The following is a 17,457-nucleotide window of genomic DNA, read 5'->3' on the forward strand; positions in this document are numbered from 1 at the left end:
CCTACAGAGAAGAAGGGATTGATTGCTGGGAAATAAGACAATCAGTGAGGTGAGATAAATAATGAAAAGATACATGAATGAGCAAATTCAAGAAAAGAACATAAAGAGAGAAAGAAGCAGGAAAGAACTGAGAAAATAACTGACAACCACCGATTTCTAAAAAATGTCTAAATGCTGCAAAACCCTGAAAAATCCCCACTGGAACTCAACAAACGCAAAGTGAAAACAGGATGGCCGATTTATAGATGAGGCAGGAAATAGGTAACACTTCAGGCTTATATGATAAAATTTGACAGCTCACAACTCCAGTGTGCATGCAGGCAACCCCAACTCACATCTCAGAGGGGAAGCTCACTAAGTACGTATGGGTAGAAAACAAATCTCAGTACTTTTATTGGGTTACCACAGTGGCACTAGAGGTAACCTGTTTGGACGATCCTTTGAATCAGACTGAAGCCTGCAGCGGAGGAACAAGTAGGATAGCTGTTTGGAACACTTCATCCCCACCCTTTGCCATTAAAGACATTGATTTTCAATTTGTATTTGGTATTTGTTAGGCGCATGTATCACCCATAGGTCTCGCAGTGCCAGCGGGTGTAAAAGGGTTGCAGTGGCGGACTGACTCATGCCGGAAGAGCCACGTTTTCAGGAGTTTGCGAAAGGTTTTGTGATTGCATTCATCATGTACCTGGATAGGAAGAGAGTTCCACGTTTCTGGACCAAGTTTGGAAAATGCTCTGCCCCCCTTTGCACAAGTTACTTACCTTCGGTAACGATATATCTGTAAGAGACAGTAGTTCGTATTAGATTCCTTACCTTAGAATATCCCCAGGCGTCAGACTGGATCCGGAAACTATTGCGTAGCAGTACCCCTGCGCGTCGGTAGGCGTCGTCTGCGGCTCTGTGTCCATCGTCGGCGTCGTTGGCGCCGGGATGACTTCGCCGGAGTACTTAGATGCCGCCCTCACGCGCTGACGTCAGTTCTTATACACAGCTTTTCCGTGCCAGAAACGCAGAGCCATGATAAAAACCAACACTGGTGCCATGAAACTAGGTCCCTGAAAGGGGATGACCTTAACCCTAGATATCGGCTCGCAGAACGGGGAGGATGGGTGGGCAGTAAGGAATCTAATACTAACTACTGTTTCTTATAGATATATCGTTACCGAAGGTAAGTAGCTTGTGCATCTGAAAGAAACAGGTTAGTATTAGATTCCTTACCTTAGAATAGATACCCCAGCAATACCAACCCCAGTGGTGGGTCTGCGAACCAACAATCACACCAGAAAGTCCTGGAGGACGGAACGGCCAAAGAAGCCATCCCTCCGGACTTGGCTGTCCAGGCAGTAGTGTCTTGCGAACGTGTGCAACGAGGTCCACGTAGCTGCCTGACGGATGTCCTGCAAGGGGACTCCCCGGCCCAGGGCAGTAGTAGCTGCAGTGGCCCGGGCCCTCGGCCCAACAGGAGGCTCCTTTTTAGCCAAAGAATAGCATGCCTTGATACACAAGACGACCCACCGAGAGATGGTCAGTTTGTGCACCGCCCGTCCCTTCTTAGCGCCCACGTAACCAACAAAGAGTTGGTCATCCACCCGGAACTGGCGTGTGCGATCCAAATAGAATGAGAGCGCACGTTTTGGGTCCAGACAGTGGAGCCGCTCTTCCTCTTTAGAGGGATGCGGAGGCCGAAAGAAGGTGGGCAAGGTGATCGACTGCCCGATGTGGAAGGCTGTGACTACCTTGGGCAAGAAAGAGGGTCTCGTCCGCAACACAACCTTGTCTGGATGGACAGAAAGGAAGGGAGGCTTGGATGAAAGAGCCTGGAGCTCACTCACTCTCCTGGCAGAGTTGATGGCAACCAGGAAAGCAGTCTTAAGGTTAGGAAGACGGAGAGGACAGTTATGAAGTGGCTCGAAGGGAGCGAACATCAGAAAAGTAAGTACAAGGTTCAAGTCCCACTGAGGCCTCACGAAAGGAACAGGGGGAAACATCTGAGTGATGCCCTTTAAGAATCTGTTAACCGGGGACTTGAACAAAGAAGGCTGATCAGGTAGCCTTAAGAAGGCGGAAAGGACAGAAAGATAGCCCTTGATGGTGCCCAGAGCAGAGCCCTGCTGGGCAAGAGAAAGAAGGAAAAGGGGAACCTCAGAAAGAGGGGCAGAAAGGGGATCCACAGCCTTTGCTGTGCACCATGCCAAAACTTGTTCCACCTGCAGGCGTATACAGACTTTGTGGAGGGACGCCTGGCTGCCAGAATTACATCACAAACTTCAGGAGGCAAGTTAAATGGCCTCAACTATCGCCGCTCAATCTCCAAGCATGGAGGTGGAGACTGGACAGGTTCGGATGGAGGACCGTCCCCTGCTGCTGCGACAGAAGGTCCTCCTGAAGAGGCAGATGAAACGGGGGATCGACAGGCATACTGAGTAGCTCAGGATACCAGTATCTTCGTGCCCAGTCCGGAACAACAAGGATAACTTGGGCCCGGTCGTGCCTGATCTTCTTCAGCACTCTGGGCAGAAGTGGTATAGGTGGAAAGGCGTACAACAGACCGCAGCTCCACTCGCGACGAAAAGCGTCACAGAGCGAGTGCCGCCTTGGAAATTCCAACGCGCAGGACTGATGACATTGCACGTTCTCTTCTGTGGCGAATAGATCTAACCAAGGCTCTCCCCACTGCTGAAAGAGGCTTTGCGCCACATCCAAGTTCAGACGCCATTCGTGATCCATCATGCACGGACGGCTGAGTTTGTCCGCCCTCGCGTTCAGGGAACCTGCCAGGTGTTGAACCACCAGGGTCACGCCCTGATGTTCCAGTCACTGCTAGATGCGCAGAGCCTCCTGGCATAGGGTCCACGACCCCACCCTGCCCTGTTTGGTGCAGTACCACATGGCGGTGGTGTTGTCCGTGAACACCTGCACTACACTCCCCCGGACAGAGGGGAGGAATGCCTTCAGTGCAAGCCGGATCGCCCGCAGCTCCAGAAGGATGATGTGGAGCCGGGACTCCGCCGGAGACCAGAGGCATCTGATCTCCGCCTCTCCCATGTGGCCTCCCTAGCCCTGGAGGGACGCGTCCGTCACAACTACGTGCTCCGGTTGGGGTAGGGAGAGGGATCTGTCGCTGATCCAATCACGGTCCGTGAGCCACCACTGCAACTGGTCGGACAGGTTGCCCAGACGCTGGGCCCACTGAAACTTCAGGTCCCACTGCAGAGCCCGCATCCGCCACCTGGCGTGATGCAGCAGAAGGATGCAGGAGGCCATCAGCCCCAGAAGCCGCAGCGTCAACCTGACTGAGACTCGGGATAGCGGCTGAAAGATCGGAATCAGAGCCTGAATATCCCGAACCCGCTGTTCGGGAGGATAAACCCAAAACTGCGCAGAGTCCAGAACCGCTCCGATGAAGAGGAGCTTCTGAGAGGGACATAGGTGTGACTTAGGCACATTGATGGAGAACCCCAGCAGGTGCAGGAGGTCGGTCGTACTCTGGAGGTGGCTGATGACTGTTTGGGGCGAGCCCGCCTTCAACAACCAGTCGTCGAGGTAGGGGAAGACTGAAACCCCTAACTTGCGCAGATGAGCTGCGACCACCGCCATCACTTTCGTGAACACCCGTGGGGCGCTGGTAAGGCCAAAGGGGAGCACGGTAAACTGAAAGTGCTCGTGGCCCACCGTTTACCGCAGGTAACGCCGGCAGGACGGGGATATGAAAATAAGCATCCTGCAAGTCCAACGCTACCATCCAGTCTCCTGGGTCCAGGGCAGCTAGGACCTGAGCTAGTGTCAGCATCTTGAATTTCTCCTGCCGGAGGAAGCAGTTGACGTTCCGCAGGTCCAAGATAGGGCGTAGGCCCCCTTTGCCCTTCTTGGGTACCAGAAAGTAGTGGGAGTAACAACCATACCCTACTTCTGGCCCAGGAACACGCTCGATGGCCCCCTTGGCCAAGAGAGCCGTAACTTCCTCTCGTAGAAGTGTCAAGTGATCCCCCGACATGCGGTGGTATCGCGGTGGCATGGCTGGAGGGGTCGCCTCGAAGGGGAGGGAGTAGCCCCTTCGGACGATTTGCAGCACTCACCTGTCCGATGTGACAGTGCGCCAGAGGAAGTGGTGATGGCGAACCATGCCCCCCACTGGCGTCACTTGGGCCTGAAAGCTCAGACTAGGAAGGTTTTGAGGCGGATGCTGCAGGGGCAGGTGTTGACTGGCCTCGCCGTTGTCCCCGACCGCCACAACGGCGGTTTCCACGTCCGCCACCGCGCTGGTTGGTTGTCTGCGGCCTGTAGCTGCCGGGACGTGTGTGGGGCGCCCCTTCCTTGACCACAAAAGGAGCGAAAAGCAGCTTTTTGCTGGCGCGGTCCGAGAGGCCCAAGGACTTGGCCGTAACCCTGGAGTCCTTAAAGCGCTCAAGCGCATGGTCTGCCTTGTCGCCAAAGAGGCGGCGGCCATCAAACGTCCATAAGGGTGTTCTGGACATCAGCCGAAAAGTTGGCAGACCTCAACCAGGCGTGGCGACTAATCGCCATCGTCTTTGCCATCACTCTGACCAGTGAGTCCGTGGTATGCAGTCCACACCGGATGGAGTACTCTGCTTCATCTCGACCCTCCGCAAGGGCTTGGGTGAGTTTACTCTGGACCTCCGCCGGACATAGTGGCAGCATGTCCGCGACCGTGTCCCACAGAGACTGGGTGTAACGGTCCAAGAGGCACCCGGTGTTGACTGACCGCAGCCCTAAACTCATGGAGGAGAATACCTTTTTCCCGTATTGCTCGTACCTCTCTAATTCCCGATCGGAGGAGCCGTCGGGTATGCGGTCTGGGAGTTAGAGGCCTGGATGACCACGCTCTCAAGGGTGGGGTGGGTGGACAGAAAGCAAGGGTCGCCCGGAGCCAGGCGGTGGTCGGTGGCGTCTGGCCACGTTCCCATCTACAGGCTGACCTGTAGCAGGCTTGGACCAAGTGCTCGGAAGAACGTCAGACAGAGGCTGCGGTTTAAGGACCTCAGTGAGGAGGTTAGTCCTCACGGCCGCGACGGGGAGCCCCAGGCCCAAGGCCTTGGCCGCCCGCGTCAGTACCACACTATAGGCAGCTACCTCCTCTGTAGCCACGGTAGGAGGGGAGACAAAACCAGTGTCAGGCGAGGTGTCCAGACCACTGGCCTCCCCTAGCTCACCTGTCCAGTCCTGATAAGACTGGCACTCCTGAGCCAGAGGGTCCTCAGACCCCTCCCAATCTCCCTCGCCCCCATCTCCTCAGACTCAGGACCAAAGGATGGAGCCGGGTCATGGAAGTAGAAATCTCCCATCGGCGTCGAGAGCGGTGCCGGAATCGAGGGAGGGATCGAGGTGGCGACACCCTGGGGGCCGGCGCTGGCGAGGTTGTGAGGTCGGCGATGACCCAGATCCAGCAGCGTCGGGGCCGGAGCACCCGACCCGCTGGGACACCCAGTCGGGCCGCTGGGCCCGAAGGAGCCCGACGGAGGAGTGAGCGACCTCATGGCCTTGAGGAAGGCCTCGAACTCCTCCGGCATCGCATTCTGCCCAGGGACGGACGGGTATGAAGCAGGCCGCGACGACCGCGGCTCCGGCGGAGTCGCGAGTGCGGTGTCGCCCGAACCCCCGGCCGCGTCACGTGAGCGTCGGGGGGAGTCGGAAGAGCGATGACGTCTCTTCGACTTCTTGTGCTTACCTGAGGACTTCGAGCCCGAAGACCCAGGACGACTCCCGGAGCTATGGTGGGTCCGACCCCGCGACCGGTCCCTCGGCCTCCTCGCGGACCGGGACCTCGAGCGGCGCGGCCCGACTGCCGGAGCTCGAGGTGCTTGCGGGACCGCTCCCGCCTAGCTTTAGACGTCAGGGTCCGACAGTCGGAGCAGGCCTTGTCGTCGTGGTCGAGTCCCAGTCAATTAAGACACCGGCAGTAGGGGTCGGTTACCGACAGTCGGTCGCAGTCGGCGCAGGGTTTAAACCCGGGCATCCCTACCGGCTCCGTCGGAGTCGTTAGACTTGAAAAGGATCAAAAATGATCGAAAAAGTTTAGTCAAAAATTGACTAAGGGGTACCACATTTACTGGATCTGCGCTTGCTGGTGCGGAAAAAAGAAGAACTGACGTCAGCGCACGAGGGCGGCGTCTAAGTACTCCGGCGACGTCATCCTGGCACCAACGACGCCGATGACTGACGCGGAGCCGCAGACGACGCCTACTGACGCGCAGGGGTACTGCGACGCATAAGTTTCCGGATCCAGTCTGACGCCTGGGGATATTCTACGGTAAGGAATCTAATAAGAACCTGTTTCTTTCAGATCTGATAGTTCGCACTTTGGGTATGGCTAGAAGTAGCTTGCTGGATGAGCGGAGAGATCGGGCTGGTGCATTCCTTCTTAGCTTGTTTGCTAGATACATGGGACCAGCCAGTGTAGGGCCCTCAAAGAGGGAGCTGAATGAGAGCGAGGAGGAAACCACTCTGGCTGACGTGTTCTGCAGCACCTGAAGTTTAGCCAGGTGTTCCTGATTGCTGCCAGCAAATAGTGCGTTGCCGTAATCTAAACGGCCAATGATGAAGCCTTGGACAAGGGGCATCCGAGAAGAAAGCAGAATTCACGTAAAGATTTTTTTTTTAGGGTTCTCAGGATGCAAAAGATGGTTAGCACAGTAGTATTAATGTGCTCCGCCATTGAGAGCTTGTCATTGATGATGAAGCCTAAGTTACGAGCTGAGTTTTTGCTGAGTTTTTAGGTGGGGGGGGGGCATGGGCCTAGGGCCGGTGGCCACCAGTCGTTGGTCCAGACTTTGTGCGCATTACCGAAGAGCAGGATCTCCGTTTTACTGGCATTCAGTAACAGGTGGTTGTTAGCCATCCAGTCATTAACTGATGCCATACAGTTAAAGTTTTGAAGAAGAATTTGGACTTCTGGGTGGTACCCTTCATCCTGCAGTAGGCCGCAGTCACCTGGATGTAAAAACATGCTCCCTGGATGGGCCTGCTAGTTAAAGGCTCATCACAAAATTGCTAATCATTGTTAATCAATTCTTAGATGATCGTTTTCTCCTGGGCACAGGACAGAGTATGCACAGTCTGCCTTGGGCAGAGGATGTTGGACTTTATGACATCCTTATAGTGTTGGATCTATCACTCACTTTTGAAAGTGTAGAACATCACTTGCCAAGGGAGAATAGTGCCCTTGAAAGGGGTTGCTAGGGCAAGCATCAGTTCATTATTAGCAGACCAAAGACAAAAGTGATGAAACAAGGCATTCACTTTCCTCCCCGATAATGGGATACAGTTGGGTTCTGCAGGGCTCTCCCTTTCTCCTTCACAAAATGTATTTGTCTATGCTGGCAAGGGTACCGAGTCACAACAGGTGCTGTGTCAGACATAAGCAGACGGCATAAAGATAACATTACCAGTCGACGGATGGGAGACGATTCATCAGAACACTTGATGGAAATACAAAAGATGGAGGTATTAGAGCAGACTGACTGAATGGGCCAAAGACTGAGGCGCTGCCAATAAGTAAGCCATGGCTCAATAGTTACACCAATGGGAATTGTTGGGGGCTCTGCCCTCCCCTGATCCTGCACTATAAAGTGTACATTTTTGTCTACAAGGTCAGTCGTTGAACTAGCAATTTCAGGTATTTAGCAGAACAATTCATTTTTAACAGCAGTTGGCAGAATAAAATAGCCTGCTGGTCGTGGCAACTGAGACCAGCTCAGAGTTGACTGAATTAATGGTCCTTAAAAGGACTGATTATAGCAATCAAGATTGTAGGTTTTACCACCAACACAACCATTCACTTATAGGGGTGCAGAATCGAGCATTAACAGTCTTAAATTAACATCACCTGCCCTCGTCATTGCATGCCTTTAATTGTGCGTCCTCCAGTCATGTACCAAAACTACTTGTGTGAGAGTGAGTGAGTGTGAGTGTGAGTGTGTGTGTGTGTGTGTGTGTGTGTGTGTGTGTGCGTTAGTTAGATGGCCAATAATAACCTCAAATCAGCCAATATAAGTTTAGCAACATTAATATGAACGACAAAACAGTAAGCTTTTTGTTAATCAATATATATACTTTAAGCAACACAGAGATCAAAAAGATATTACGGATTCAGTACTAGCACAAATGAAAATATTAAGTTCAGTAAAACAAAGGTACCACTCATTCACAGATCGATTCATCTAGTTTTCCAGCATTTCTTGGAGAATATTAGGCAACGGCATCTCTTGCAAGTATTCTTCTTGAAATAAGAAGCCAACATTCAGCCTCAGAGCTCCAAATAAAAGTGGGCAAATGCCTTAATAATCCCCAGATCTGCTGTTTGAATTATTAGCTACTTGTTTTTAACTGCTTGTATATCATTTCCATTTCTGGCCGGTCTTATCTTGCAAGCTAGTAGTCTGTCTGCCCTGCCGACATTTTGCACAGTTTCCCGGTCATGTTGCTAGCAGTTTATGAGCAGCGTATTTGGATAGTAGGGATGCTGTAAACCCATCTAGGCCAAAGCGTTTTAATGAAAAGTTAGAGTTGGACCACAGTTTCATTAACAGGACATGCTCATAACTTTGCAAGATTGTGTAACGATTCCCATATTGCACATAAAATAGTTATGGTACTGCCAGGAGTATACTAAAAGATTTGCATCACTCAAAACTTAAGATCAAGAGTTTTATCAATCATCGTTTCTTACTGGCACCACTATCCTATAATGATTTTTGAATACCATCTACCATTAAATATTTCTCACTTCACATGATGGCAGAAAACGGCAGGACGGCACTGTTCGGCCAAATACAAGAGCCTCTGCTGAGATAAGCCACAACATCTCACTTAAAATCCTTTGCATTTCAGTGCAAGAATGTTTAGATGGATCAACTGATGATCAGCTGGTCTAAATGTCCTTACTGAACATCTGAAGATCTGCAAACAGAGAACTCAATCAAGAAATTAAGACCCATGGGAACTCACACCCTTAGACCTCATACCTAAAGGACATTCTGTCTTTGCATCAGGTGTCTTTAGATGGATTGGTAAAACATACAGATGTGCACACAAACAAAAAAACCACCTCAACCGAAATAATATTAAGAGCATCTAAAGTACGGCTTCCCACTCAAAAGCGGAAGTGTTGGACAGCTTCCGGACCAACATAGTTAGCAAAAAAGAAATTGGACGGAGGAAAAAAACAACTTAAATGACGTTTGTTACTAGCCTCACTATACCTTTATTACAGCAAACGTCATTTCCGATAAAGAAAATAAGATTAATATCCTCACCTGTTGAAAGAAAAAGGCGGATTAAAACAAAAGTAACTGGGGCACAGTAACAGAGTCTCACCTGCAAACGGTTAGTGAGAATAATATTTGGGTACATGGCTCCAACATCCAGATGATAAATAAGTGGGCACTCAATCCGGTTTGGGACCTCCTTCAGATAATTTAATTTCTTCTTAATCTCATCACAGACCTGCATGAGGAGAAGGCAAATACAGGTTCAGATATGGGGAGATTTGAAGGTGGTTGAAGAGCTGAATTTTAAGAAGATGGGCAGAAAAAAAGATGAGCATAAAAGATTAAGGTAAAAAAGGAGAAAGAGTGAAGGGAGTGATAAGGGAAAACATAAGATCACAATTGACTGCAAAGACTGCCAGCTAAGCGATAGGAGACAAAGCTAGATGTTCAAATGAAAGAAGATCACCACACCCTCAAGAAATGAAACAGAGAAACCGAGAAATCAATCATAAATCAAGGATCCTTTGAGGCATCAAACCAACAGAGTAAGTAATGAAACCTTAAGGGATGAACTAGATCAAAAAACGCAAACCAATTGTGACAGAAACTGGTTTGCGACCACTTTTAGTGCTTGACCGGATAATTAAACCAATCTGTGGGCAGGAACTAACCTAATAAAGTAACCTTTAGGTGCATCTGTTTCTCTTAGTCTGTAAACTCTTACCCATTCTCAGTTTGGGGGTACCCTTGCACCATATGACCGAGACGAAAAAGCCTCCCTCAACCAGACAGGTACGTAAAGTCGATGCAACCTACTCTTCCCTTATGGTTTTTTACCATTTTCAGTTTTTGGTTAAGGTCTACAGCAAAAGAGAATGCAAAGAAAAAAGAAGGTGGGATTGCCGCATCAGCCAGCTTAAGCTTAGGCGAACAATTTACATAGAACTTCCTGACCAAATATTTCATCACTCTGAAAAGAAGCCATCAGAGTTTACGGACAGTAGAATGCTTATGAGGCAGTCCATGAAGGTGCCTGGTGTATGTCTCTAAAACCTAGATGGCTGCATAAAACAAAAGGCACAACCTTAGTTATGGTAGAGCGAGCTCTCACACCTGGTAACTGGGTCTGATGCGATGTACATCAATCAACATTACAGGACATTAACCATCTGCCAACTTGGCCTGAGATGCCATTGAGCTGGCATTGTATACAAAGGTCATGAGAAATTGAACCGACGTAGATCGCTGGTTGGTCCAGACAGAAGTGCCATCTGCTCCAATGGTTATAAAGTAATTTTTCATCACAGAGGTAGCATGGTGATCGAAAAATGTCAGGAGCCAGATCTATCTGTTCATATGGAACTCCCAAAAGAACATTTGGAATAATAAAGCGAGTTCAGAGAACCAATGTTTGTCCATGAAAAAGTTTCTCTGGTGCAAAGTTCTTGCAACCCACTCACAAGCCTATTTGATGTTATGGCCACCATAAAGGTTGTCTACCACTATAGCAGCTCCAACTATAGAAATGTCATAGGAGACCATCAAGCTTCAAGAGGCAGCAGGGCAACTAAAGGGAGAAAACAAATGCTATAGATGGATTAAGTGCTGTCTTGTTGGCCATGGAGAACAATTCTTCTGGGAAGCTTAAACAGTTGAGGCAAATCTTGCATTTTTTACATGCAAAATTTCGGACCCAGTCAACAGGAAAAGAGTATGACAATCCAACTAGCGTGTGAGCAGGTAAAACATTCTTTACCAATGCACCATTCGAACCTCAATTGTTCTCACGCTGAGGTGGAGTATTTGCTGACCGGTGGAGCTGGGGAGAGATTTAAAAGCTCCAAAGGATCTACACACTCAAACCCAGTTACCAAAATGAATGTGTGTCTGTAACGCAACTGGTGTTAATGTAAAGCACTTGTACACCTTCGGGTTAAGTTTGCACTATATAACACTCCCAAAAAAAAAAATCAAAAGAAGGGGGTGCACCATTCTCCCTCCATCCATCTATGGACAGAGAGCTCTCCACTTAGGAGGTATATATCCAATGAAGAGGGAGCAGGTCAGAGAACAACAATGAAGAAATAACACCCTGGACTCTCCCTGACCTTCTGGAGAACTCTTGAGCCTACAGGAGTTGGATGAACGTGAGAGAAAGGAGACTATTTAATCCAACATTGGGCCATCGATGAGCGTTAGCCAAGCTCATCTCACAGGTTTCACAAAGGTGATCCTTAAAGGATCTGGGCGACCTGCCCATCTCAAAAGAGAAATAGGCACCCTTGGTGTTCAGATAAGTTGCATAGGTAGAGAAGGGTGTAGGCTTTCGTAACTGGGCAATGAACTTCATGGAGAATTTCTCAATTTGTGTGATCGGTGCATAGCACCTGCTTCTTGGACTCTTGCAATGGACTACCATGTACCTCAAAATCCATGTATTGATTGATGGCGTATTTGTACATGTTCTATTGACTAACGCTGCCACATTCATACACACTGTAGGTTGTCAGGATTTTCCCTAATACTGTGCAAAATACAAAAAATGTTAATAAAAAGATTTAAACCAAAAATCAGTGCATAGCACCTGCTCCAGCTGATGGTTCTCATGATCCTTGGAATGCTAGAGTTTTTTTTTTTAACTTTATTTTTCAAATTTGCATTATACAAATACATAAACAAATCGGCATCAATATAGCGTACATAAGCATATTGTTGATATTATCAAGGGCACGTAGAACAGATGGTCGCATCAGGGGGTGGGGGGGAAGATACCATGGGGTCACATAAGCATCCAAAAGCATATTACAGTGAGGAGGGAGCATGGGGTATAGCACCGTTTCCCATTGAGCATATAACTGTGGTCAGTCCTTTCACTCTGTGGCAAGGGCAGGCCCACTTTCAACATCCAACCCACTCTCCTCGCCATCAGTTGTATCCTGCGAGGAGGACTCCCTCTCTGCCAACCCAGAGGAACACAACTCCCGCCAAACCATTAGGTCTTCTTGCAGCTTCTCGTCCCGTCGGCTGAGCTGCTTGTGCGTTTCTTCTGCTAGGGACCACGCTCGGACATCTTTAAGCCAGGTGGGCACTTCTGGGCCCCTCAGCCCCATCCAGGTTATAGCTACACTTCGCCTAGCGAGCACCAACATTAGTTGTAGGAGCCTATATGGGAGTTTCCTATTCTTTGGCTTCCAGACAAATGCAAACTGAATGCTCGAGGTTAACAGGAAAATGTTGTTTTGCAAGGTTCATTCCCTCATAACTATTGCTAGTCATCAGAGCTATAGTAAGTGAGTCCCTTCTGGTATTCTAACATGGAAGAGAGCAGTGCAAGTCACTGCTATGCTGATGATCGCTAATGGTAGGAATGTTTAAAAAGAAATAAAAAGTCAACCTACAGCTCTAAAGACTGTATGTGCAGGGATTATAAGGGGTGACAATCCCCCACCCACCCACAAAATACAACCAAATAATTGCGTCCACTCATCCTCCCAGGGGTCTGTCGTGGCTCACGGTCAATGGACAGGAAATATGGAGGATCCGCTCAACCATGAGGGGAGGGAGATCTGTTCAGTGTGGTAAGGGTGGAACAAGCATGGATGGGAGTAGGATATGCTCTGACCAATTATTCATTATTGGATTCAAAAGTTCCACTTGGTGAAGCTGTAGGGATTTCATCTGGTTTTGGCCTGGAGTACATCCTCAAAGCAGGATGCATGCAAGTCTCTGGAACAATCAGGCTTACCAGTCTTGTAGATAGATAAGATAGATAAGATAGATAAGATAGATAGATAAGATAGATAGATAGATTAGATTAGATAGATAAGATAGATAAGATAGATAAGATAGATAAGATAGATAAGATAGATAAGATAGATAGATATTCATATTCATTCACATAGATAGCTCCAGGCACATCTACTGCTGCAGGTAGGCCACAACCAGGACCAAGATATTTGGGAAGATCCAAGAGGTGGCAATGAGATCGAATGGGAGTCTCCTGAGCCAAAGTCAGCATCTTCAGCTTCTGTTGTGTAAGGAACTTGTTTAGATTATAGGGGTTACGAAACAATAGAGAAAGTAACACGTCTCGTTTGCGGTGGTAGGACTGGCTGTACGGCTCCTATGAGAACGTGCCTCTAGCAACTGCAGAACCGTTTGGCATGCGGTCTAGGACAGGAAAAACCTAGATGCGGTGGCCATGAAAGCTGAACCACATCCATTATTCCACCCCGCCCCTCCCCCCCCGAGATATCCAAGGCATCTGAAGACTTGTGTCCTGTGGTGGCTTCCCCACACAGGAGTGGTAAGGGCCTCCAGAGAGGATGACAGACAAGTACACTTATCCACAAGAGAAAAAATGTTTCCATCAAAGTGGTGATTAATGACTTTCCTGGTACTCTGGCCTGAAGACTTCAGCAATGACTGTTGGCACATCGCCATGGAGTTCACCACATAGGCAGCGGTGTTTGAGAGGTCCCGAGACATTAGCACTTTTTGCTGTGCCACTTCGTCCCTAGGTTAAACATAAACACATATTGCTCCTGGGCACAGTACAGGAGAATGTAGCTGCCCATGTTGGCACTTGTACATTTAAGGAAAAGTTTGCTGTGTGCATATATTTTGGTACAATATATTGCCAGATACTAAACCTCCTTAACTATGCGACAGTACATCGCTTTACACAAAGACTGAGCTGTGGGAATTCCAGACACCAAAATATAACTTTCCTGAGGCCTGTAATCATTGTCCAAGTAATTCGTAATGACAGACTCAGAACAAGCATTTACAATGCAATGGTCTCGGCATCATTAAAGGAAGAGCTATTGGCATTGCTCATGACATTTCGTTTTTTTTCTTTAAATCATAAACAAATGACATTGTCATTTACATTGCCAATACACAGCACTCTGCACTCAACAGCACACAGCACTCTGCACTCAACAGCACACAGCACTCTGCACTCAACAGCACACAGCACTCTGCACTCAACAGCACACAGCACTCTGCACTCAACAGCACACAGCACTCTGCACTCAACAGCACACACCGCTCTGCACCTGCACTCACTACTCTGCACACTCACTCTGCATTCTGCACTCACTACTCTGCACACTCACTCTGCACACTCACTCTGCATTCTGCACTCACTACTCTGCACACTCACTCTGCACACTCACTCTGCATTCTGCACTCACTACTCTGCACACTCACTCTGCACACTCACTCTGCACACTCACTCTGCACACTCACTCTGCATTCTGCACTCACTACTCTGCACACTCACTCTGCATTCTGCACTCACTACTCTGCACACTCACTCTGCACACTCACTCTGCACACTGCACTCTGCACCCTGCACTCTGCACCCTGCACTCTGCACCCTGCACTCTGCACCCTGCACTCTGCACCCTGCACCCTGCACCCTGCACTCACTACCCTGCACTCACTACCCTGCACTCACTACCCTGCACTCACTACCCTGCACTCACTACCCTGCACTCACTACCCTGCACTCACTACCCTGCACTCACTACCCTGCACTCACTACCCTGCACTCACTACCCTGCACTCACTACCCTGCACTCACTACCCTGCACTCACTACCCTGCACTCACTACCCTGCACTCACTACCCTGCACTCACTACTCTGCACTCACTACTCTGCACTCACTACTCTGCACTCACTACTCTGCACTCACTACTCTGCACTCACTACTCTGCACTCACTACTCTGCACTCACTACTCTGCACACTCACTACTCTGCACACTCACTCTGCACACTCACTCTGCACACTCACTCTGCACACTCACTCTGCACACTCACTCTGCACACTCACTCTGCACACTCACTCTGCACACTCACTCTGCACACTCACTCTGCACTCACTACTTCACACTCTGCGCACTCTGCACTCACACTCACCTTCTGCCTCACAGAGGGATGAAGTGAGCGCCGTTCTACTGGGCAGACCTGGGGTCGGGTGGGAGGGTCACCAGGGGCGCGCACGGCTTATAGAGCTATACCGATCAACACAATATTCTCCGGAGTGCCATCCATCTACCGCAGTAGCAGAAATTAGTTTGAAAGCATTGTCGAAGAATGCCAAAAAGCGCCTCATTTAGAAGCGATGAACAGAATTCAATTTTTAGAGCTCCCATGATGTGAAAACAATTTACAATGTACTGTGAACAAACTATTTACGAAGATAAAATATTAGTGAGATAGGTAGTAATGCTTATGCATATTGCCAGATAAGCAGGTGCACCAATGGTCCTCTACACTGGAAAGTCATTTTGAGGATGTAAACACTTCTCAGAAGACAATCTCCTTGACTACAGCGGACCTGCAACAGTGTGCAAAATGTCATGACATTTTGTGTTTATGTACTCTGCTGTATAGATATTTATTGCCCTAATTTCTTTTCAGTATTAGAGGATATCTTTGAAAATACAAGCCAATTATGGAAGTGGATAGAAATGATTATGATCATCGTGGCTAACACAAAGGTGCAGTGAGGAAAGTGAGTGGCAGATATCGCCACCTCATGGTAACGGAGTATAGTGGGTCCAGTGGTAGCTTGCACAGCCACGTTCTTTCACTCCGTGTCCAGACTTTGACACTGTGGAATGGGGTTCAAGTCCCAGCGTCGGCTCTCCCAGAGATTACAAAAAAACATGCTGATCGAAAGAAATAAAATTAAACAATACCGATTGGCGTGACGAGGATAAATCCATATGCAGTGCACTGCCCCCTTGCCTTGTAGACACCGCAGCCCAAGAAAACATGATTGACGGAGCAAAACGGTGGTCTAATTGTCCATAGCCAAAGTATATAACAAGCTGAGGATCAACGGGCGTGAAAACAGTGTGGTGGGCGCGCACGTGACGCAGCGTGGGCATGCACATCAGCTGAAGGATCGCCGGAGAAGACACTGAGGCTGCCTGCTGCCATGACTGACCCACTGCGGAGGGAAAGAGCCCGGTGAGTGTGGGTAGAGGGGGGCAGCAGAGAGGGAGTGGGCAGAGAGGGATGGGGTGTGTGTGTGTGTGTGCATGTGTGCGTGTGTCTGTTTCTGTGTGTGTCTGTGTGCACGGTGCATGCATGCCTGCCTGTGTGCGCGTTCACAGACCCTGGTCGGCGCGTTCACAGCTCTATCTCCCTTCAGAGCGAACTCCATAACAATAGGTCTCGATGCCGAGACCTAAAAAGGCCTCCTTTAAGTCTCCTGAGCCTGACTGAGAACTTGCCGCTCTATGGCTAGGGTTGGCTTAAGAAGGGGAGCTTTTGCACGACCAATATATAGCTGCCGTCATTCCCAACAAGTGGCACTAGAGACTCAATGGACAGCACTTCCAAAGTCTTCGATCAGTTGCCAGGGTGCGGGTCCTCCTGGTTCCTAGTAAACATTTGTGCCCCACTCTCCCATGCGTGGAGGTGAGCTGGAAGGGTTCATGGGAGAACTGTCCATCCCAAATAGCCCAGTTGGAGCATTCAGGACAGAGATCTCTCATGTCGTCTCTTCCCACATCCTCCCTCCATTTATGTCTCTCCTTCCCCCCCTCTCTCTAAGTATTGAGACTGAACTATTTTGTCTGATGCCCGATTGAGCTACATGGCTTAGCTATGGGGGAGATGGACAGTGGATTCCCTCCTTGGTCATCACCTACCCAGTCGGTCTTTAGACAGACTTCCTCTCGTCTCTCCTTGTTGTCTTTTCTCTCTTTCCTCCCTTTCCCACCTCCCCCGCCCCCTCCAATGCTTTTCTCTCTCCTTTCTCTCCTCTCCTAATGTATTGCCTATTATTTTTGATGTATTGTGTAATTGATGATCTTGTCTGATACAATGTTGATCCTCATGTATTGTGCTCCGATACCTTTGGGTCTAGCCAACCTCACTATCCCTCCTCCCCCCCCCCCCCCACTACTTTCTCGCTCCTCTCTCTCCTCCCCTAATGTATTGCTGACTGTTTGATATAATGTTTTCTTGTTTGATCTTTTCCTATATATTGTTGAACCACATTGTTCCTTTCGTCTCTCCTGCAGTCTCCGACCGCTTCCGCTCTCCATTTAGGTCTCTCCTTCCCTCCTCTCTTAATGTATTGAGACTGAACTATTTTGTCTGACGCCCGATGGAGCTACTTAGTTTAGCTATAGGGGAGGATGGGCCGTGGATTCCCTCCTTGGTCGTCACCTACCCAGTCGGTCTTTAGACAGACTTCTTTT

The 17,457-nt window shown here is 49.1% G+C and overlaps 1 protein-coding gene across 1 annotated transcript in view; it reads right to left on the reverse strand.

Annotated features, from left to right (window-relative positions):
• POLE (DNA polymerase epsilon, catalytic subunit) overlaps nucleotides 1–17,457 on the reverse strand; it is a 300,678-nt gene that overhangs the window by 169,841 nt on the left and 113,380 nt on the right. Inside the window, exon 17 of the mRNA XM_086943189.1 lies at nucleotides 9,337–9,465. Coding sequence (XP_086799315.1) covers nucleotides 9,337–9,465 — 129 coding nt within the window. The remainder of the gene's footprint in view (nucleotides 1–9,336; nucleotides 9,466–17,457) is intronic.

The sequence above is a fragment of the Lissotriton vulgaris genome, chromosome 11 (genome assembly GCF_964263255.1).
Source record: "Lissotriton vulgaris chromosome 11, aLisVul1.2, whole genome shotgun sequence".
Classification (NCBI taxonomy): domain Eukaryota; kingdom Metazoa; phylum Chordata; class Amphibia; order Caudata; family Salamandridae; genus Lissotriton; species Lissotriton vulgaris.